Here is a 24,204-nt window from a genome sequence, read left to right as displayed (position 1 = left end):
CTTTTAAATTTAGCAACGAAAAAACTCAAATGGCGCCAGTGTGAGTCGTTCTCAATGAAATGGCGTCATCGGTCCATATTTCCAGCCCAAAATTCACACCAAACTGTTACTTTTTCGGGATGAATTGGACGCTTGATTGATATCGCCTCATGATTTGAAAATTTTGTTTGTGGACGTACCCATTCATCCAGAAATGTGACTCATCGCTGAAGATGATTTTTTGATGAAAATTAAGGTCAAAACAGAACATCTATTTTGATAAAACAATTTTATCATTTTCACGTGTTGTTGAACGATATATCCTTTCATGGTGATTTGGCAAAACACACTGAATAAATTATAGCCAATTCAACAGATGTAGCTCCAACAATATGGCCGCTATTAACTGTCAAAGTTCGGAAGTCCCTATTGGAAGGCACTTTATAAGCAGAAATCTTTTATAATCTTTTATGGAAAAACTAGGTAACTCCACTTGAGATAACACTAAATATAGAAAGTACGTTTCATTTACTATCACTCTGTCACTCACTCGAAATTTTGATATAGTGTCTCATTTTAAAGTTATTTTTATGTTAAAACTTATAACTCCATCTCCGTACAAAACTTTAAGAAGATAAATATTTGTATAACAATAAAAATGAAATGGTCCATGTATGTAATGGCTTCGCGTGAGAACGGCTGAAGCGATTTGGCTGATTTTTTTTATTCGGGAGATGGTAAAGAAAAAAATCAAAAATTCCGGGTAAAACGATTTTTTTTTTTGAGTCCATCAACTGTAATAAAAAAGCTCCCTAAAGTATGCAGTATAAATTTAGATATTTTATTTGCAAATAAATAAGAACAGACAGGTGTATGTGGGTTGGAGAAACTTGAAGAACTAACATTAGTAAAAGCTACCGGGCGAAAAAAAGCTACTAGTTTAAAAAAAAATTTGAGAAAGATATAAATTAGTTTTGTTAACTAAATTTGATATTGTAACAATCACAATGATGTTTTGTATTTCATAAATATGAGAAATCTGTTAGGTTTAGAGATTTTCATAAGTGGAATACAATATTAGTTATTCATATTAAATTTTTGTCATCGTAATCGTTTTCCAACCAATCTATTTTCTGTGTGAGTAAATAAGTTTTGACAACATATGTATTTAAATAAAACATGTAGTCTTATATTATTAATTGTTTTATAAGATGTATCTATAAAATTGGTGAATATTTGTAAATTTACTAAACTTATTCAAGTTCATTTAAATATCTCTTCACCTTGGTAACTGTTTGATGAAGTTTAGTTGTTTGTTTATTACTTGTTTCCCAAATTTTTTGTAAGTATTCCTTTTAAGGAAGCAACTTTTTCGGAAACCTTATAAAACAAATTGAATTGTTTAACGAAATTTCCATGTTTACTTTAATAGACATTATTTATACAGGAATTCGTACTCGTGCCCAAAACTCAAACTTGTATTTTAGCTAAATGTTAAAACATATTTACAAGCTTAGAAATGTTTAAATATTAATGCATGCGAAATAGAAAGAAAGTTTGTAAATGTAGATAAGAATAAAACAAGTAAGAAATTATAGCCGGTAAAGTCTGACCATATAATACCCTACACTGTGTACAGTTTTCAAAATTCCTATAATTGGTTATTCGTGAGAGATTTCCGGAAGGGGGCTAATCATGGACCCATGAGTTCTTTCTATATTTTCGGCTGTGTTTCTTATATGGGAGCTATGACCAATTACGTGTGATTTACTTCTCTATGCAATTTATTTCTGTGTGGATACCAACATTTTTAAGAGATTTATACTCGTTAAAATGATTTTCGGATGTGGGCCTTATTTTTAAGTGATTTATGGTCATTAAAGCGATTTTCGGATGTGGGTCTTGTATGGGAGCTTTGTCGACTCAGAAAGTGACCGTGTGTCTTGTTTGTTTTCGGACAAGACTATATACAAGTGTTGACCAATTTTCTCCATACTTTATCATACCGGGAGTTACAAACATCAACATAAACGCATAATACCCTGATGTAGAGTATAAAAATACACACAACATAGTAAGTAACTATAGGATACTTTACTACTTGCTCATTTCAGGATCAAAATGTTTGCAAAATATATTTTTTATTTGTTTGGTATTGTTTTGTTATTATTTACTTTTTATATTTTGCTCATTTTATTTGATGTATTATTTTTCCTCTTGGCTTTACAGCATTGTCCTTTTTTACTTAAAATTTTTATTTTTTTTACTAAAGTATAACATAAAATAAAATTCATTGTTGTCAACCTTGTCAATTGATTTTAAATATGAAAATTTTATAAGGGTCTTAGAGGGCATGACCTATGTTGTGTGTATTTTTATTGTAATAATCCTTGATTTTTTTATGAGGATTTTTGGGTTATTTATTCCTAGGGATTTTAAAATGTTAACCAAGTAAAGGTTTTTTAGTATTTGTACTATATAATGAACAGCAATTGTTAAAAATACTCGTAAAGTCATGAAATATTTTATTGAAGTTAAGCAAATTTCAATAAGTTGGAAGACAGCTTGCAGTAATTTGCATATTGCAATAGTTTGCATAATAAATGATAATTAATATTAAGCATTTAAACTACTGATGACATTTGCATAATGACTTTCAATACAGGAGATGTTAAGCTTTTAGAATGCCAGAGTTTAAGACCAAAGTTGTGAACCATATTTTGAAGTTTGTGAATCCAAAACATGGTCTGAAAATCAGAGCAATAATTAAATAGTTACTTTTAAAAAACTAGGCCAAGTCTAGATACTAATTAGAAGAGTCTAGTTCTTTAAAAATTTAAGTAGAATATATAAAAAATAGTGCCAAAGATTGTTGACTAGTGCCTTAATATTGACATCAGCCTCATAATTTTGGTATATTTAAACAATAACACTGTGTGTAATTTTTATATCCTTCACGTTCGTGAGAAGGGTATATAATATTATATACTATATACGTTGTTGCAAAGGTCTTTGAAATAACTATCATTAGATATCCATATTGTCTATATTAATGACTTAGTAATTCAGATATAGGTCAAAAATAGGTAAAAAAATTGAGGTTGTCCTGGTTTATTCTTTATATCTCAGCCATTTGTGAACCGATTTTCTCGATTTTAAATAGCAACCGAGCCGGAGTTATTGATGTATAAATTGTGTATGGAGGCTTCGGAAAGTTGATTTAAACAGACAGACAGACAGACGCTATCTATAAGGCTCCAGAATATATATACTTTATAGGGTTTAACGGAATGACAAACTTATATATACCCTTCTCACGAAGGTGAAGGGTATAAAAATCACAAATTGTTGAAAAAACAATTAAGAAAGTATAGTCGGTCTAGCCCGACCTATTCTTAATTTCAATTTGTTTTTTCTCAATATTAATTTAGATTTCTGAATTTCGATTTTTTTCCCCCAATATTAAGATGATTTTCTGAATTAAAATTTATGTTTTTTAAACATTAAATTAGATTTCTCATTTGCAATTTGCATACTAATTTGGATTTCTCAATTTCAATTCGTTTTTTTATTTTTCCGAAGTTCAATTCGTTATTTCTCAAAACGAATTTGGATTTTTTGATTTCAATTTGGGTTTCTCAATATCAATTAGTATTTTCTCAATTTCATCTTGAAATTGTATAGCAATTTATATTGGATTTCATAATATGAACTTTTATTTTCTCATTTTCAATTTGCATTTTCTCAATATGTATTAATTTGGATTTCTCAATTTCAATTTGTGTTTAAAAACTTCACCTTCGTGAGAGGGTATATAAGTTTGTCATTCCGTTTGTAATTTCCACAATATAATTTTCCAACCCTATAAAGTATATATATATTGGATCCTTATAGATAGGGGATTCGATTAAGCCATGTCCGTCCGTCTGTCTGTCTGTTGAAATCAATTTTCTGAAGACCCCAGATATCTTCGGGATCCAAATCTTCAATAATTCTGTCAGACATTCTTTCGAGAAGTTTCCTATATATAATATGGTTCTGGAAGCATCTGGATAATAAAGCAGTGTATATAAGGTGGCCGTGAGAATATCAATCAGTCAGTCTAATTTGAAGCATCATTAAGTAAAGATAAATTAACTGCCTGACAGTGCTGTATAAATTTTGAATTCACATAAACGTGTACAAAAACATATAGTGACTACTTAAAATGTTGTGTAATTTTGAATAAATAAAGAGTTGTTACAATTTTCAACTACTAAACTAATGCAATCAAAAATACCGTTTTTAAAAGGTAAAAACGTAACAATATTATGGGTTCTTTTAAAATTCGAATACGATCTTTCTATGTCCATCCGTCTGTCTGTTTAAGGCACAATGAGAATCGGTCAAGTAAAACCTGAGTTATGGCACAAAATATGATATTTTTCATTAATTTTTTTCTATTTTCTATAAATATATTGCAGATAATACCATAAAATTTTGCACACATTGCGCATACGATAAAAGGACAAGCCCTGTTGAAAATGGTAAGAATGACCGGGCCATGATCTCTCCTAGCCCCCATAAAAATTTCTTCCCGGTATATTGCTCATTGGTAATTCCGCAAAAATAGGTTCAATGAGAAAACAAATCACAAAACGTTTTTTTTTTTTTGAATAGCCACCATTTAATGACTACTTCCGAAAATCACCTAAATAAATCTTATACAAATTGTATTGTTATCAGTTGTAATGTATATTAAAATCGCAGAATCTAATTTTTTGTTTATATCGGTCCATTTTTGATCATAGTAAAACACCTTCTAGATATAGGGTATTATATAATAGGGCTTGACCGACTATACTCTCTTTTCTTTTAAAGTTTTTCATTCAAATGTTATTTACTTTAATTTTTTTGCCTTGTTTACATAAATATGCCTCAATGTTGTGAGTCAAACTAAAAATGTAAAGTATCTATTTGGTTTTGCTACACAGTTTATTTTTCAACAGAATAATAATTCAATTTAAACTGAAATTTAGACTGTAGTCGAGATTTTATTCAATTGTGAGATTCTCTTTTAGTATTGCTTACAAGTTATTAACATACACACATCTGATTTAAATAAGAATTTAAAAGAAATTATTCATAAATTTAACAATCTCTTATAAGGAATTTTATAGACACTAATTTTAATGGAAATATAAAACTAAGGAAATAACGTGGGAATTGTAATTCGCTGTTTCTGACTAAATGGAAATCATTTGGTGGAATACACTTTAAAATATGTACTTGACAAAACTTAAAAGTTATACTTCCATCTCTAAAAATATCCGTACAACAACATTTTTATCACATGACCCATACCATAACCATACATATGAAAGTATGTATTACACATATGAAAATAAGTAAATGGTGTTCTTTTAAGCCCGATAGAACTTACGAAAAGGATAACTGTCAAACGAACTGTACTACTGCGCTCAATTGACATTTCAGTATTCTCCGGCAAATCATCATTAATAGATTGATACTTGAACAACGCTACCAATGATTTTTTGTTCGAAAATATGGATAACATTGATACAGCCGAGATGTGGTTTCAACAGGATGGATTTATTTCGAGAAATAGACTTGTAAATTTACTTCCAAGGTATTGCGATTCGACACCTCTCCATTATTTCCTATGAGGCCACATGAAGTCACAGGTTTATGTTGGCCTCTAAGGCAACAATTGACGCCTTAGAGGCCAACATTGTTCGAATAACACGAATGCTCGAAAAAGTGGCCCAGAATTGAACGTCTAGAATGCGCGATAGCCACATGCCCGAAATCATTTTAATACCATGTATTAATCTTGCGAATAAACAAAATTATTTTGATTAAAATTTACTTTTTGTGTTAGTATTTTACAATTTCAAGTTCTATCGGGCTTAAAAATTCACCCGTCATCCTAATCGTTGGCCTCTTTAGAGGACTTTAAAATTCCAAGTATAACATTTTTAGAAATATTTCCACTATACCGTAATGGGTATCAAATAAAAGAGGAGGATTTTGCTATTTCAGTATAATTATTTGCTTTAATCTTTTAGAAACATCGGAATCTAGTTAAAAAATTTCCTTGAAAAATGTTATCCTTGTGATTTCCGCGTACCTAATTCAAAAGAAAAATATTAATAGAAAATATATAATACTAGAGTAATACACTGAGGAAAAAACGACGTTGCAAAATCGACAACGGTTGGTGTCATTTTGACACCATACGGTGTCACTTTTTTTCGACACCGTACGTTTACAATTTGTAAACAAACGGGTACGAATCGCCAACGCAATATTGTTAAATTATTCGCGACGCATTTCAACATGAGTTGCTTTTTATAAGTGTGTTTTAATTTTATTTACATTAAAAAATTTATAATATTTTAATACATAATAAAGGGTAATAGTGATGCAAATAAATGGTTTAAAAACCAAAATATAAAAGAAAGTGTAATTGTGTTTGATTGCGAATTTGTGTTGATGCAGATGAAGCTCCATGAAAAAAATCGACCCTGCCTAATGTACATAGTTTCAACTTTATTTCGACTTTTGTTGGGTTTTGACGCCTGTATTCTTCAAATATTGGTCGTCATTCTTTAACATGTCTGTCGCTTATACCGTTTTAAATACATAACTCTTAAATACAATTCAGTCTATCTAATGACTAAAATAACCCATTTATATATCGCCATCTTGCCTATAATAGAGCCATGTGTAATTTGGGTTTTATTTTTCCAATTAACAATTTATTCCTAAATATCTGCTCTATCACAAATGATTATTTGAAACTTTTTAAATCCCAATGTGTTTTTTTTTTCTCTGCTTAAAAGTTGTTGAAAAGCACTTAGATCTTTTTGCAGTCAAGTCAACGATAAACGTTTTCCTATGCATCTCGTTATAACTCAATATTTGTGAGATTTGTAGTTGCTGTAGTTTTTTTTTCCTAAGAATTTTCTTCAACTTACACAAGTTTTCCCAACGCTTAAATCAAATCTAATCTGCTGTAATTGTCCTGAATATTGCATAAGTCCTTAGTTTGTTTGTCTTTGTATGTATTAAGGCATTTTCTTAATACGTCTGCAGTTGTCCTGCAGTTATTTTTATTATTCCAGTATCATGCTAAGCAAACACCGACTGACATTTAAGACGAAGTATAAATTAAATTATGAATTTTTTTTATAAATTGTATATAAACCACAAACCACAATAACTAATTGTAGAAATAAATAAGTTAAAAGGCTACAAACAGGCTGGACCGAATCATATATTCCCTTCCAAGACAATATTGAACAATTAAGAGAGCTATATTCGGCTATGCCGAATCTTCTATACCCTTCACTAATTGTTTTTTAATTTTTTTTAAAAAAGTTTTTTTAAAATATGAAAAATTTTTTGATGTAAACAAAATTCGGGTTCAAAAATATTTTTCCCGATTTTGACCCATTTTAGGTACAATTTACTATAGCCTAATATACATCGTTGCAAAGGCCTTTAAAATATCTATCATTAGATATCCACCTTGTCTATATTAATGACTTAGTAATCCAGATATATGTAGATGAAAAATAGGCCAAAAATCGAGGTTGTCCCGTTTTTTTCCTTATATTTCAGACATTTGTGGGCTATGTATCGATATGGATATAGAGAAGAAAGAATCGGTACAATATCTTAAATGCTGCTGTGCCGCTCTAAAACAGTGTAAACTTATGACCTGAGCTGTCTCAACGATGCATCACGAGAAAAGCATGTTTCGGAAATTCGTTCTGATTCCGTAGGCATTCAATGTCTATGGATTAAAGGAGTGGCATCAGTGTATTCGCTAACAGCGACGGACCCTGCAACCTACTCATCCCATCTAATTCTTTCCTGGAAATTCAAATTCAAACTAACTATGTTGATGTTACATTGCCCATGATAATTCCTTCATGAAAATGTATCATTCATTCAGTTTGTTGGCAAACATTTCCAGCAATGCAAACGTATTTTATTTTCCAATTTACCTAATAGATTTATTTTGCTACTCTGACATTATACCATTAATGAAATGGATTAATTTTATTATTGTGTGCTATTTACATTCCTATGCACACTTTAGACAACAGGTGGATGTGGATGTGGATGGATGGATGGAACGATTTTATTTATGCACAAACTTTAAAAAATATTCAAAGAATTGTTATAGTTTCTAATACATTTAAATAATTAAAATGTTTTTAATGTGTCGGTATAGTTTAAATTGCTTCCAAGTAAATGTATAAGATGAACAACTAATTAAACAGAATTTATGGAATTTTGTTGAAATTTATTTAAATTCGAATGAGTTTGAGTTGTTTATTAATTACACAAGTTAACAAAAAAAAATATTTTTGGTTTCCCAAATATACATCACAATTTTAGGAAAAATTTGTTTTTATTTTTTATCTAACCTCATGCATAAATCTGTGGTATATAAAAACTAGCTAATTCCATTTTTTTTTTTTTTGAAAACACAAGAAAAACACACTTAACGTTTTAAACATACAATTTAAATAATTGTTTAAATTGCATGCGCATTATGCCATGTTTCCACGGCAGTCTGAATTACTTAATTCGCGTTTTGAATTACGATTGCGAATCAACCTGTTTACACGACAACATTCGTAATTCAGTTTGACATTTATTTATTTCTTCTTCTTGTTTTTTTCTTCTGTTTACATGTTTTGTTTTTTTTTTTTGTTTATTTTGTTTGTTTGGTGCGAATTTTAAATTTGTAATTTGGCAATGGATAAAAAAGGTAAGTAAAAACATAAAATTGTAGCATTATTAATATACATAATTTAATTATTATTTTAATTATTAGAAAAAAGAAAAAGTGCAAGCAAGTGGGACCAGGGCAGCGAGCGAGCTTTATTAGAGATGTGGGCTGAAAGAATGGCAGAGCTGCGTGGCTTTAACTTTAATCAGACTTTTTATTTCTTTTAATTTATTTATTTAATACAAAAATCTTTTTCTTTATTTTGTTTTGACATTTTTGTTTGGACAGCTGATTTTGATACATAAATAATCGATAAAAATTAGAGATGACAGTCATTCGTTCGTAATTCATAAGGTAATTCAAACTGAATTACGTACGAACAAGGTAATTCGCACTTGAAATTTTGTATGGCGAATCATGTAATTCAGTTCGTAATTGGGGGTTGAATGACGAATGAGAGCGTGAATGACGAATAATGCCGTCGTGTGAACATGGTATTAAACAAAACATAATTTTATTATGTAATTTTATTATTTCGGTTATTAAAACCGAAAATCGATGTCAGTTACCTTGTTTTTTCGAAAAATGGAGTTACCTAATTTTTCGAAAATAAAATTTTTTTTTTTTCAATTTATTTGGATATTTCACGGAATTAAGGCAACTTTAGAAATCATTTTCGAAAAAAACATTAACTATTTGACTCAGCACATTAATTTACCATTTTCTTAACGAAAAAATGGAGTTAATTAGTTTTTTCAAAAAATATTTTTTTATTTTTTTTCCAAAAATATTTTTAAAAATTTGGACCCAAAGAACTTGTGACCCGAATTTGTTCTATTTCGCTCTTTCTCTCTTAGTTTTCTATACAACGTCGTTTTAAACTTCTAATTTTTCTGTTTTTTAAGAAACTATGGAGTTGCATTGCAATTTTTTCTATTTGAATCAATAAATTTCATCACATTTTAATGCCCAAGGAATCTTTTTTCCGATCAAGGATGTTCCAATAGAGAAATTGGACGTAAAATCGATCGTTCGGAAAGTGTGGTGCGAAATTTCTTGAAGACAGGTCAAAATTATGGAGTTCGCAAACCTACAAAGGGAAATACAAAACTAACAAGAAGACACTTAACCTAATAAAACAAGAAGCAACCCGCAACAAATTTAATTCCACACAAATAAAGAATAAATTGAATCTTCCAGTGACTTCCAAACACGTTGCACACATTTTACGAAACGATGAAAACATAAAATGAAAAAAACCGAAATGTAAACCAATGCTAAACAAGTAAGAGTGCTATATTCGGCTATGCCGAATCTTATATACCCTTCACCTTTGTTGTGGATGCATTATTATTTTTTATAAGTAGTATATATGTATGTACATTGCCCACTTTCAGCGTACAGCATCCTAAATTTATTAAGAACACAAAAAACAACAACAACGCCAAACGAAACAAAACACCAAAAGAAAAAACAAAATACGCAAGCCAATGAAACCAACACACGTCCAAACATACGTTTAATTGTATAAAAAAACAACAACGCCAAAAGGAACAAAACACACATACGATTTGTTGCTTTTTTGTCCAAACATACGATTTGTTGCTTTTTTGTCAAAAAAACCAACACACAACCAAACAAACGTTTAGTTGTATAAAAAACAACAACAACGCCAAAAGAAACAAAACACAAAAAAAAACAAAATACGCAAAGCATGCACAACCAAGCATACGTTTTGTTGCTTTTTTGTAAAAAAAAACCAACACACAACCAAACAAACGTTTAGTTGTATAAAAAACAACAACAATGCCAAAAGAAACAAAACACAAAAAAAAAAACAAAATACACAAAACTTGCACATCCAAACATACGTTTTGTTGTTTTTTTGTCAAAGCATGCAATACATTGTGTTTTTTGATGAAATTTTCAGAGGTTGTCTCGGATTTTTGCTCATACCTCCGTTATTTATGGACGGATTTTGCTGATTTTAAATAGCAAAATTCTCGAAAGTATGTCTGACAGAATTGTTGAAGATTTGGATCCCGGAGATATCTGGGGCCTTCAGAAAATTGATTTCAACAGACAGACAGACAGACAGACAGACAGACAGACAGACATACAGACAGACAGACGGACAGACAGACAGACAGACAGACAGACAGACAGACAGACAGACAGACAGACAGACAGACAGACAGACAGACAGACAGACAGACAGACAGACAGACAGACGGACATGGCTCCGCTATCTATAAGGATCCAGAATATATATACTTTATAGGGTCGGAAATGAAAAATGTAGAAATTACAAACGGAATGACAAACTTATATATACCCTTCTCACGAAGCTGAAGGGTATAAAAAGCACTATAAAGAAAATCGTCTAAAATTCGCAAGAAAATATATGAAATGGACAGATGAGTGAAAAAAAGTAATTTTCTCTGACGAAAAAAAATTTAATTTAGACGGTCCTGACTCATACTCATGCTATTGGCACGATTTGAGATCAAACGATGTTCGGATGTCAAAACGTAATTTCGGTGTTGGCAGTGTTATGGTTTGGGCAGCGTTTTCTGCAGTTGGCAAGTCGAAAATATGTTTTGTTCCGACAAAAATTAATAGTGCGATTTATAACGAACTTTTGGAAGATGCTCTTCTCTCATTTATGGATGAAAAAATGGATGAAGATTGCATATTCCAACAAGATAATGCTGCAATCCATGTTTCTAAGCAATCGAAATCTTGGTTTAATGAACATAGCATTCCTCTGTTGGACTGGCCGGCTTGTAGTCCGGACTTAAACCCAATGGAGAACTTGTGGGGATACATGGCCCGTAAAATTTATGAAAATAATACCCAGAATGAAAGCATAATGACTGTGAAAGAGCTGAAACTAAGAATTAAACAAGTCTGGGAGGAAATTGATTCCAATCTGCTTAAAAAATTAGAGGAATCAATGCCAGACCGTATTTTTGAAACAATCCGTAACAAAGGATCGTCCACAAATTATTAATAATGCTACAGTGGCCCATAAATTAAAGTGCGTTTATAGGAAAATACACTTAAAAATGAATAAAGTACAAATGAATATTTTTTGTAAACAATATTTCAAGTGAAGTCTTAACTAATTTAATAAACAAATGTGTAGCCCCCTAAATATTTTCATGTTTAATTTTTACAATCATTTAAAAAAAAGTAATGTGCGTATAGGAATATGCACCAGTGTATATGAATGAAGCGCACTTTCTATTTTTGGTGTTATTTCAAAAAGTGGAGTTAATTAGTTTTTCCATACGACCACAGAAATATTTATTTTTTTGGATTCGAAAGCTCATTAAAAAATTTCTTATAATTTTTCAAATTTATAAAGATCGTTTACGTTTTTAAAGTTTGAAAAATTATAAGAAATTTAAAAAAAAGTTTAAGGACCATGAATGAATGGAGGCATTACTCCATAAATAATGTAGTTAAACTCAACTAGAGCTTGCTAAGTCATTGGCAGATATTCAAGCAGCGTTTGCAAGCAGCAGGATTCTTCCAAAAGCAGGGAAATTTGGTACATTGCAAATTAAAGCGGAGAGACCAAAAAGTATATTTTCCTGAAGTCGGCGTTAAATAACAAATTCTTATAAAGTTGAAATCATATTCAAAAACCTTGTAAACTAGTGTAATTTATGTACATACTTAGTTGTTAGTTACTTTAAACAAAAATATATTTGTATAACTATAGAAACATTTACACAGGCATTTTGAAATATTTCATAATTAGATTTCGTGGAAATTTAACGTTGACTTAGCTACATACATAATTCATTAACAAAATGTTACTTTTTAAAATAAAATTGCTTTAGGAAATAGAATTTTTAAAATATTATTCATTAAATTAATTTTTTTAAATGGTAAAATCTAAGCCGAAATATTGTCTGTATGTCAATACTAAAATTAACAAGTAATAGTGCTATATTCGGCTGTGCCGAATCTTAAATACCCTTCACCAAATTATACTTCAAAATTTTAAATATTTTTAGGTAAACAAAATTTAATTTTTTTTACAGTTGTTTTTTGAATTTTTTGGAAAAAAAAATTTTTTTTGTTTGTTATTTATTTTTTTTTTTTTTTAAATTTAAAAATTTTTTTTTTTTAAATTTTAAAATTTTTTTTTTTAAATTTTAAAAAATTTTTTTTTTGTTTTTTAATTTTTTTTTTTTTAAAAAAAAAATCTGGTTCAAAATTTTTTTTCCCGATTTTGACCCATTGTAGGTCCAACTTTCTATGGTCTTATATACGTCGTTGCAAATGTCTTTGAAATATCTATCATTAGATATCCATATTGTCTATATTAATGTCTTAGTAATCCAGATATAGGTAAAAAAATAGGTCAAAAATCGAGGTTGTCTTGGTTTTTTCCTCATATCTCAGCCATTTGTGGACCGATTTTGCTGATTTTAAATAGCAAAATTCTCGAAAGCATGTCTGACAGAATTATTGAAGATTTGGATCCCGAAGATATCTGGGGTCTTCAGAAAACTGATTTCAACAGACAGACAGACAGACAGACAGACGGACAGACAGACAGACAGACAGACAGACAGACAGACAGACAGACAGACAGACAGACAGACAGACAGACAGACAGACAGACAGACAGACAGACGGACATGGCTTAATCGACTCCGCTATCTATAAGGATCCAGAATATATATACTTTATAGGGTCGGAAATGAAAAATGTAGAAATTACAAACGGAATGACAAACTTATATATACCCTTCTCACGAAGGTGAAGGGTATAAAAATATGTAGTTAGATTAGTGAACAAACGTAATAAGTCAATTTTTACAAATTTTACAGGAGACACAAAAAAAGGTTTTACACCATTTCCATTTGTATTTCAGAAATTTCTATTTGTATTTCAGAAATATTTAAGATTTTATCATGAACAAATGTCGAAAGGAGGCAACATTCAAAATTATGAGAGCGACTATTAAACTCTGTCGACGACAAGTTAAGCGACATGCTCTTGAGAGTGGTTTTCATCAGCTTACATTCATACCCAATTGACCAAATCGTCGTAGATAACGCAGTCTACAATGATTTAGAGGATTTTCGAATTTAAATTAATCTACAATGAGAAATAATTCTACGCTAGAAATAAGATGAGTGTCAAATGTCTGTTAGTTGTGTTGTATCAAATCCAATTGACAAAACAAAAGCGCCACGACTATGTCGCTTATGTGTGTATTATGTATTTTATTTAAGATTAATTACCTAGTTTTTTTATGATGACTTGAGTAAAACTTGATGGCGTTCAGATGAGGAACAAAATCTTAGATATAAACTCTATCATCTGTATTGATAACAAGCTGAGTGACAATGTCCTAAAGTTTTGTGTTTTTTCAAACTCTGTTAGTGACATGATTTAAAATAAACTACTTTATCCTTTATAAAGCAGATAGGAAAAAAAATATAGATGTAATCTTGATGTCTAGTAGAATGAACAATCGTAATTGACAACTTTCAAGATTATGTTGTTTCAGACCCAACTAAGAGTAAGCCTCTTGATTACGATTGGTATGGAATGAAAACTACATACAAATCCCGTTGTCAAAAGAATCTTAAAAGACATTTAATGATTTGTAAGTTGTCTTTAACGAAAATGTAAAAGAAATCTTCACTAACGACAACATGAGCAACAAAGACCTGAATGTTGCCTTCTATTAAATCCTATTAATATCAAAACAAGACCGATATCTAATTGCCCTTTTCATGTTATTTTTGTCTTTAGTACAGCATTTCACATTTGGCCAAATCATAGACAACTTTCAAGATTATGTCGCTTCAAACGCAATCAGGACTATATCTTGTTCGGCTACAAAATCAGCGACATAATCTTGATTATGTTAAGTTATCTTTAACGACAATATGAACGACAAAAAACTGAATGTAGTTAAATCCAATCGATGACGAATGACTTGTCATTTTCCTAATTATATTGATAAATATTTATTTTGAAAATATTTTTTTAGGTTTAATTAAACAATTTCACAAAAACTTTCATAAACTTTTAAAATTGTCTCATAAAAGTTAAACAAATCTTCTAGTGATATGCCTTAATTTGTTTTTAATATTTTTGTAGAACATTCCATTGGTCAATTTAACTTGGTTCCCTTTGAAAATGAATTTTTATGAAATTCGATTAAATTAATATCAATCATACGCACCTATGAAAAATTTTACAAATTTCCAATTTTCTTTAAAACTGTTGGAGATTTTCAAATTTCGTTAACGGCAAAATGAAAGTTGATACATCTAATCGACAACAAATGTCTTGTCATGTTTTAATTTATTAACCATAAATATTTTCGTCTTCTGAGTCAACGACAAATTGAGCGATATTGTCACTATTTTAGACCACCACACTTGGACACACTTTGTATTATTATGTATCCATCTATAAGAATGTCTTCTAGACATGACCAGCTGGGTATGGACCGTACAATAATATAAACACATTATCCTGTCTTGTGTGTAGACACACTTAAACACACTTATCTATAAATATACCAAGTTTATGATTGTTTGTGCCTTTAGGAAATAACTAAGTAATATTAAATTAATATCAAATATATTAAATATATTCACATATACTATATATAAATACACATATCTAAAACACTTTCACACTTCATCAATCATATTATACAAAAATATCCTAGATTTGTATTGATTGTAAGCATAAATAATACCAAATTTTATTTTTATAATTCACAGAAATGCTCAGATTCAATTGTCTCGAATAAGGAGACATTTCATACGTTTGCCAGAACGTTGGCGCCAGCCTCCAAGGTAAGTTCTTAGTAAAATAATTGAAATGGCATGGAAAATCTCATAGACAAATATTTATTTATTGCAAAAAAAAAGGAAAATTTAATTTGAAGTATTTTCTTGACATTACTTTAACAGACTTTAGTTTTTCTGATTTTAAATGAAATGAAAAGAAAATATAAATACTATAAGCCTTTGTTATTGTTTACTTTCTCCCTTAAGGTTTCAAAAAGTGTCATAAGTCTTTTGAGTGCATTTCACTGGCAAAAATTTGCCATCGTGGTGAGCTCAAAGCCAGTATGGGGTTCAGAAGTTGCCAGAGCCATTCAGGTAAGAAACTCAACAAAACAAATTATTGATGCATGTATAAGTAAGCGAATACCTTGTGCATATCCCAGCAGTTTTACAAGTAGTTAATGTATCCTTTTTATATGTCATTTATTCGGTTCGAACTACTCAATTTACTAGTATTGTTTGTTTACAATATAAATGTTAATTTTGAAAATAATTTTTTTTAATTCTTCAAAAATAATTCATAAGTTTTTAAAATTATTTGGTAACTTTGAAATAAATCTTGTAAAAATATTTCTTAATTTGTTTTTAACATATTTATAGAACATTTCATTGCTCTATTTATTTTGGTTTCTGGTGAAAATTACGTTTTTACAAAATTAGTTGGAATTAATCATACGCACCTAGGAACAATTTTACAAATTTTAAAATTTCTTTAAAACTGTTTGCGATTTTTAAATATTTGATAAAGTTTAAGAATAACTAAAGTCTTTTAAGTGATTTGCAACTTATAATAACATTGGAATTTAACTACTAACGGAGCTGGGAGTGCAAGAAAAAAAAATGGATTTGTTAAACAACAAAATATGTATATATTTTTTCAACATTTGACCCATAAGTGATCTTTGTAATGCAAAGAGATGTGAATTGGTCAGTTTTTGAGTCTCACAGACAAAATTATTGGGATAATCTAAAATGTATGAAAAAATCGTTCATAGGTTCTTAAAACTGTTTTGTAAATGTTAAGCACATCCATTGATTCTTTAATTTGTTTTTAACATTTAAGTAGAACATTCCATTGCTTTAATTAATTTAGTTCCACTTGAAAATTGAGCTTTTATGAAATTAGTTTAAATTAATATCAATCATACGTACCTATGAACAGTTTTACCTCTTTCCAATTATCTCTAAAACAGTGGGAGATTTAAACCTTTTTAAAGAGGTTCAAGAATGACTAAATTCTTTGATGAGATTTAAAACTTAAAATTAGCTTGGAATTTAACTATTAACAGAGCTGGGAGTACAAGAAAAAAGTATAAAATTATTTGTGTATTAAATTTCTTAAACAACAGAATATTTTTGTTGTTCATTTTACCCACATATGATCTTTGTAATGCAGATATAAGCCTTAATTCATGCCAAGTAATCTAACTTAAAGTCAGTGGTCACTTTAGTGTCCGACTGACATATTTATTATGTTTCACTAAAATTTTTAAAAAGATAGTTAATAAACTTTTAAAATATGTTCGTTAATATTAAACAAATCCACTGATAATATTCCTTAATTTGTTTTTAACATATTCGTAGAACAGTACATAGCTCTATTTAAATTGTTTCCCACTGAAAATTGAGTTTATATAAAAATAGTTTAAATTAATATTAATCATACGCACCTATGAACAATTTTACGAATTTGCAATTTTCTTTAAAACTGTTAGAGATTTTAACATTTTTAAGAAGGTTTAAGTATGAATATGCCTTTGTGTGATTTATAACTTAAAATTAGATTGGAATTTAACTAGTAACAGAGCAGGGAGTGCAAGAAAAAATTGTTAAAATGATTTGTGTATTAATTGTTTTAAACAACAGAATATTTTTTCTTCATTTGACCCATATTTATTTTCTGTAATGCAGATAAGCCTTAATACATGCCAAGTTATCTAACTGGAAATTAGTTGTCAATATAGTATCTCACAGACATATTTATTGGGTTCCACTAAAATTTTTCAAAAGACAGTTAATAAGCTTTTAAAATTGTTTTGCAAATGTTTAACAAATCCTCTGATAATATTCCTTAATTTGTTTTTAACATATTCGTAGAACATTACATAACTCTATTTAAATTTTTTCCCACTGAAAATTGAGTTTATATAGAAATAGTTTAAATTAATATTAATCATACGCACCTATGAACAATTTTACAAATTTGCAATTTTCTTTAAAACTGTTGGAGATTTTAAAATGTTTAATAATGATCATGAAAGAATGATTTGCAACAAATAAAATCAAGAACTACAAACTTCTTTGAAGTGATTTTTAACTTAAAATTCGATTGGAATTTAATTACTGACAAATCTGGGAAAGCAAGAAAAATTTGCAAAAATCATTTTTTTTAATTTTTATTTGTTTTTGCTTCATTTGACTCATATTTGCTCATTGTAATGCCAAGAGAAGTTAATCGGATTATTCTATCATAAAGTCAATTTTCACTTTAGTGTCTCAAGGCTGTAGTCACTTCATTTAACATCCTCCTAAGACACTTAACCAGTAGTGCTCCTAAATTCGAAGAAAATTTAGTAGATTTCCAGGTATATATAACAAATATCCTGAAACCTTTTGAAATTATAAGGAAACCTTTTCCATTTCACTTAAACTTACTAAGTTTAATAATTCAAAAACAATTTAGTTTTTAACCTTTCGTCCCTGGTATATGAATTTCAAAAGGCTATAAATAAAAAGTTAATTTAAAAAGTACATCAACTTTTTTTAGCAGCACATGACAAAAGAAAACACAAAAAAACAGCCTTAAAAATGGTTGTCGTTTAGGGCAACAAATGTTGCATGAAACTCAAGTGCAATTAATTAATGTTGCTTGTCTGGCAAAAGCTATATTTTTACAGATAAATATGTCTGACAAAATATTTTTATTTGTATTTTTCTTATTTATTTTATTTATTGTTTCTTTAGCTTCGTATTAATTAATGTTATAAATTCTTTTTTTTATTCTTCACCTGTTTATCTTTTCCCTTTTTATTTTAACAGGAATTGGCGGAGGCTGAAAATTTTACTATAACACATTTCAAGGAAATTTCCGATTACATACCCACCGAAAAGACCTTAATCAAAATGCAAAAGATTATTGATGAAACCTATACAACGACACGCAGTAAGTTGATGGCGGTTGACATTGATGGTTAAATATTTTAAATATTTTATTAAGAAATATTTTAAATAAACAAACTTAATTACATATTTTAATTAATTAAATTTCAATTGTGGTTATGAAGACAAAAAAGAAAATTATCAGGAAATACATATGTATGTAATTATATAAAAAAAAAATAGGGAAAGATTGTTTTTATAAAAATACTTGAGAACTCTTAACCCTCTAATCGGCAAGACTGCCTTTAGGCGGGTATGTTAAATGTATGTAATGCTGCTTTATTTGGTTATTTTTCCCGTTATAACGGTAAATATGTGTAAAGAGACAAACAATTTACTTATTGTGATAATCAAGAACGTGCACTTGTCTTTTGTTGGTTTTTATTCCAACTTATTTCTTTTTTTTTCAAACAATAACCTGGTATATTATTTTACCTCGATATAAAATTGGCCGGTTAGAGGGTTAATGTTTGGGTACTTGGGAATGTCAGTATCTGCCAAAATATATATACAGTTTTATTAGATTTACCACCATCAAAATATTAATAATTTTCTAAACACTTTGGTTTAGCATGTTTGCTCATTTCCAAAGTTTTCAAAAGCTCTCTGAAGTCTTAAAAATTCGATATATCCTAACAGAGCCAGATTTTATTAAACTTTGTTTCGCTGTACCTCCCCCTTTTTATTATTATTAACATGTAATTTATTGTAAACACATTTTATTTCTAATACCATATTACTAACAGGAAGCTCCCATACTACAGGATATTCATATGCACATGTCTGTATGAAGGCCAGAAACATGCAAATATTTCTTCACAAAAACAAAAATAATAAATTCTCTTTCATAATTCTAACTAAATTTTAAATATGCTAAAACATACGCTGAAACAAAAGCTGGCAGTAAATTATTGAAAATAGAGTTTAAAAAAGTGAAAAATTAACTATCTCGGTCTGTGTGTGTAAAACACGCTTACGTCTTAAATTCACAACCGAAATTAATTATTTTCCCACAAAAATATTTATCATTGACCTAAACAGTTTGCTATTGAAAATCAGCAAAATCAGTTTGACAAAAAAAAAGTTATAGACCAAACTATGATACATCCTCTTAAAAATATTGGGTATGCTATATAAATGGTAATAAATATGTAATATCTAAACTATTGGCAAAATTCTTTTGATATTTAAAACATCGATAGATGAAGAGTTATGTTTTCAAAATATATTGCCCTTGGAGCTAAACTTTTTAGCATAGACGGCGCTACAGTGGGCCAAAGTTGAACATTTCAAATGTGATATAATAATTAACTATGACCGAAACTATTTATGTTTACACGAAAATGTTTACAATTGTCTTAAGTATTTTGTATTTAAAATCAACAAAATCGGTTCAATATGGTTATAAATATATAACATCTAAACTACTAGTAAGATTTCTTTGAAATCTGTAAAGCAATAGATACGGAGTTGGATCCAATTCCGGTAAAATCCAATTTGAAATAATGGACCGATTTCAGCCAGTATCAATAGACTTATAGGCAATACAGCCAACCAGACGAATGGACGGACATCGATTAATCGACTCAGAAAGTGATTCGGGGCCGATCGATATACTTTAAAGTGGGATAATATTTCTTTAGCACGTTACAAACATCTGCACAAATCCAATATCCCCACAATGGTGGTGTAGGGTATAAAAAGAGGGAAATAAATCTTGTAAACGTGTAGTCCGATTTGAATGACATTTTACATGCGCAAAGAGGAAGTTTTCAAAGGTAAATTCTCTGCCAGATTTTAAGTTTTCCTTAATTAATTTAACACGTAAAAAACATATGATAGACACATGTTATATCAATGGATAGGGAATATTTATATTTTTCAAAAATTCAATTAAAAGATTTTTGAAAAGATATGATAAAAAATGCTTTTTATTGAGTTTTTGACAAGAGACAAATTTTCTAAATTGAAAATACATAAATTTTTATTTAAGAATATTTTTTTTTTTAATGAAATTTTACAGTTGCATAGATTTTTCTATTGAAAATGCAAAAATAAAAACAAATTTTGTAATTTGTTATAAGAAATCCCGCAATTCCCAAAAAAAGTTTTGAAAAATCCCAAAAATGTGATTTTTTCCTTTTTTGTCTATAATATCTATACTAGGGGTGGGGTTATCGGAACCCTTTACAAAATAATTAGGAACATATTTGGCCATCTAAAATGGGTTACTATATTTTTATATCGTATATGCGATTTAAGAATTTTAGCCCTGAAGTAGAATTTCATATAAAAAATGTTTTTTTAGATGGACCTGATCCTCGGGTATCAACAATTTTAATAATTTTTTTTTTCATTTAAAATATTTTCAAAAGGTATAAATTTCTTACAAATCTTCTTAGAAATTTTTTAGATAACAAAAAATGAAAAAAAGTATTTTTTCCCAAAAAAATTGCGATTTTTTAAATTAAAATTTTTTTTTTTTAAAAAGAGAAGTAACACTCAGGCAATTAATATGCCTATATTGAATGTGTTACTTTCTTTGGAAAGGGGATAGAGTGTAGAGGAAAAGGTGGTGAAAGGAGGAGAAAAGCTTTTAATTGACAACTCTGCAATTGCGCGTTATGTTTGTTATTAGTGCAGGTTGCAGCGCCCCTTGTGGTGAGATGGCGCCTTAGTCAAGCCAACAACCTTTATTTAATTATTTTACTTCGGTGACGTTTTAGTGTTATACCACCGAAGGAAGGAGCTGTGATAAATATTAGTTATTAGTAAACTAATAATTATTATAAACTGATGTTGTTGATTGGCAGCGGCTGGGAATCGAACCCAGGCCACAAATACCAAATCATGCTTAATGATCAAACGCGCTAACCAATTAAGCCACAGCACTTTGGAGTCAACAATGATTTTGAAACAATTCTTCGGGAAATATTTGAACCCTTTTTTAAAAAAAAAAAACTGGGGTAGGGAGGGTAAAAATGTTGAACATTTAATTTTCAAAAGAGAAAATTGATAGTTACGACGAGGTTTTTAGTAGTGCTCGATGAGGAGATTTCGGAACACAAACTAAGGAATAGGATCGTTTTAAAAATTTAACATATCCGAGTCCTATTTTGAGGACTCCTGGGGGCTCATGAGGTCCCCCAGCTTAAATTCAACAACACCCCTGTTGTGATCTGTTGTAAGAGATTAGTTGTAAGAAAATTGTTTGAAGAAAATAAATATTGTTCTGTTGTCTTCATCGACATTTCTCAAGCGTTTGATAAAATATGGCATGATGGTTTAATAATTAAGATACAATTAGATATGAAAGAATAAACATGTTCAAATACGCTTGAACAACCTAATAAAATTTGTTACAGTGTAAAAATACAAACATAGTTTTTAAAAATTTAATCAAATATTTTATGTACACAAGTATTTAGTAATATAAACATAGTAATATTAATATTTAATGAATTTCCTGAAAAAACTACTTAGATTTTGTTAAATTTTTCATTTAAATGCTGAAAATTCCCTGAAAATAGTTACTATATTACAATGCTGAAAATTTTAGCAAAAACTGATAACGTTTAGTGGTTACACAACTTATTTGAAGTTTTCTGTTTTGGTTAAATTTTCAACAAAATTTTAAAAAATAAAATGTTAAAAAAAATCAAACTAAAACCTGGTTTTTTGTTTCAAATACCCATAGATGTTTAAATATAAAATATAATTACATTAAGTTACAATAGTAACAAAATTACCCACACATGCCTCGGTTCAATCGTCTTTCAGGTCTACATTTGTCTAATTTTTTCTAAATTCGTTTTAATATAAAAACATAAATGTACCATTAAACAAGTAAGAAAGTATAGTCGGTGAAGCCCAATCATATGATACCCTACACCAATCTAATTACGAACCAATTGCAATAAAATTATTTGTGTTGAATTGTATTTGAACACCAACATTTTTAAGAAATCTACACTCATTTAAATGATTTTCGGAAGTGGGCATTATATGGGAGCTATGACTAATAGAAGTACATGTATCAAATTTTGTCGAATTATCTTTCAAATTGAGTCTTGTAATTTGATTACAAGGTTTATATGGACGGACGGAAATCGACTCAGAAAGTGATCCTGAGCAGATTGATATACTTTAAGGTGGGGACAATATTTTGGCATGTTACAAATTTGGCATGTTACAAACATCATCATTAACCCAATATAACCTCCCCACTATGGTGGTGTAGGGTATAAAAATAAAAACTATATATCATCTAACTTAATGTTTCGATGAAGGAACTCAACATAACATTTTCCAAATTCATATTTATTAGTTCATTGTATTAGAGATTTAGAAAAGTAGCAGTTAATGTTTCCACTTTCATTACTATAGAAACATCAAAAACTACGATTAGAATTTAAAAGTTCTGAATTCATACAGTGTCACAACAGTAACAATTTTCTTTTTACCTCAAAACGAGTATCAAATCTGTTGTCATGTGCTGAAGAAAAAATCCTTAAGGGGTTCGAATTTCCAAAAAGTATTAACTTAAAAATATAGGATTTTTTAAAAAAATTTAGTTTTTTTAACATTTATACAACAAAAATTTACTCTAATTATTAACCATTGTTAGCTTTGACATTTTTCCATCTTTCTGTCAACATAGGAAGTGATAATTTTTAAGGCCAAGAAAGACACAAGCCAAATTCAGATACTCTATTCCAAAATGAAGCGTATTCCATAGAGAGCGTTCTATATCGATGGAAATAAATAGTAGTTTGACGGTGCACTATCTGGACTATAAAGCGGGTGAGGCAAAACTTCACAACCACTTCATTATAAATAGCTTTTGATAGGTATTGTAACATATGACCGAGTGTTGTCATTATGGAATATTACAGTTTCATGTCTGGCCGCCTATTCTGAACGTTTTTCGGCCAATGCTCGCTTCAAACGAATCAGCTGTGTTCAGTTTCCCTGTAATGTTCTGGCCAGATTTCAGCAGCTCATAATATATAGGATCATTCTGCTACCACCAAATACAAAGAATTTCATTAGCGCTATGGATTTTTGGCTCTGGTGTCGATTTGGATATATGGCTGGAACCATTTTTCAACGCAAGTAATGAATCGGTGCAAAAATTATTTTCTTTTATAGTGTTGAAGCATCATTTCGGATACGCATAATCGTCTTTTAAAGTGTCTCGGCTTTAATTCGTATGATACCCGTTTCCTGCTTTTGAATGAATCCTGCTGTTTGCAACCGTTCTGAAATTGCTGCTTGAGAAGCTCCCAATGATTTGGCAAGCTCTTGTTGAGTTTTACAATAATCTTCATGGAATATTTTCTCCGAACAAAAAAAAAACGTTGTTGTTTACACTATAATGTTCAATAACTAAGTGAGCATTAATGGCAGATATGTGCCCTTCAAACTGACATATATATTATTAAAAACAAAAACCGCGTTCTAACAAAAAGCGCGTCC

The 24,204-nt window shown here is 29.4% G+C and overlaps 1 protein-coding gene across 1 annotated transcript in view; it reads left to right on the top strand.

Moving 5' to 3' along the window:
* Gyc32E (Guanylyl cyclase at 32E) overlaps positions 1-24,204 on the top strand; it is a 157,614-nt gene that overhangs the window by 83,034 nt on the left and 50,376 nt on the right. The window contains exons 4-6 of the mRNA XM_065499909.1: positions 15,499-15,573; positions 15,775-15,882; positions 18,607-18,730. Of these exons, the coding sequence (XP_065355981.1) occupies positions 15,499-15,573; positions 15,775-15,882; positions 18,607-18,730 (307 nt within the window). The remainder of the gene's footprint in view (positions 1-15,498; positions 15,574-15,774; positions 15,883-18,606; positions 18,731-24,204) is intronic.

Source organism: Calliphora vicina, chromosome 2 (genome assembly GCF_958450345.1).
Source record: "Calliphora vicina chromosome 2, idCalVici1.1, whole genome shotgun sequence".
In the NCBI taxonomy this organism is placed as follows: Eukaryota; Metazoa; Arthropoda; class Insecta; order Diptera; family Calliphoridae; genus Calliphora; species Calliphora vicina.
The sequence above is the reverse complement of the archived record's forward strand: the minus strand, read 5'-3'. Positions and strand labels throughout refer to the sequence as shown.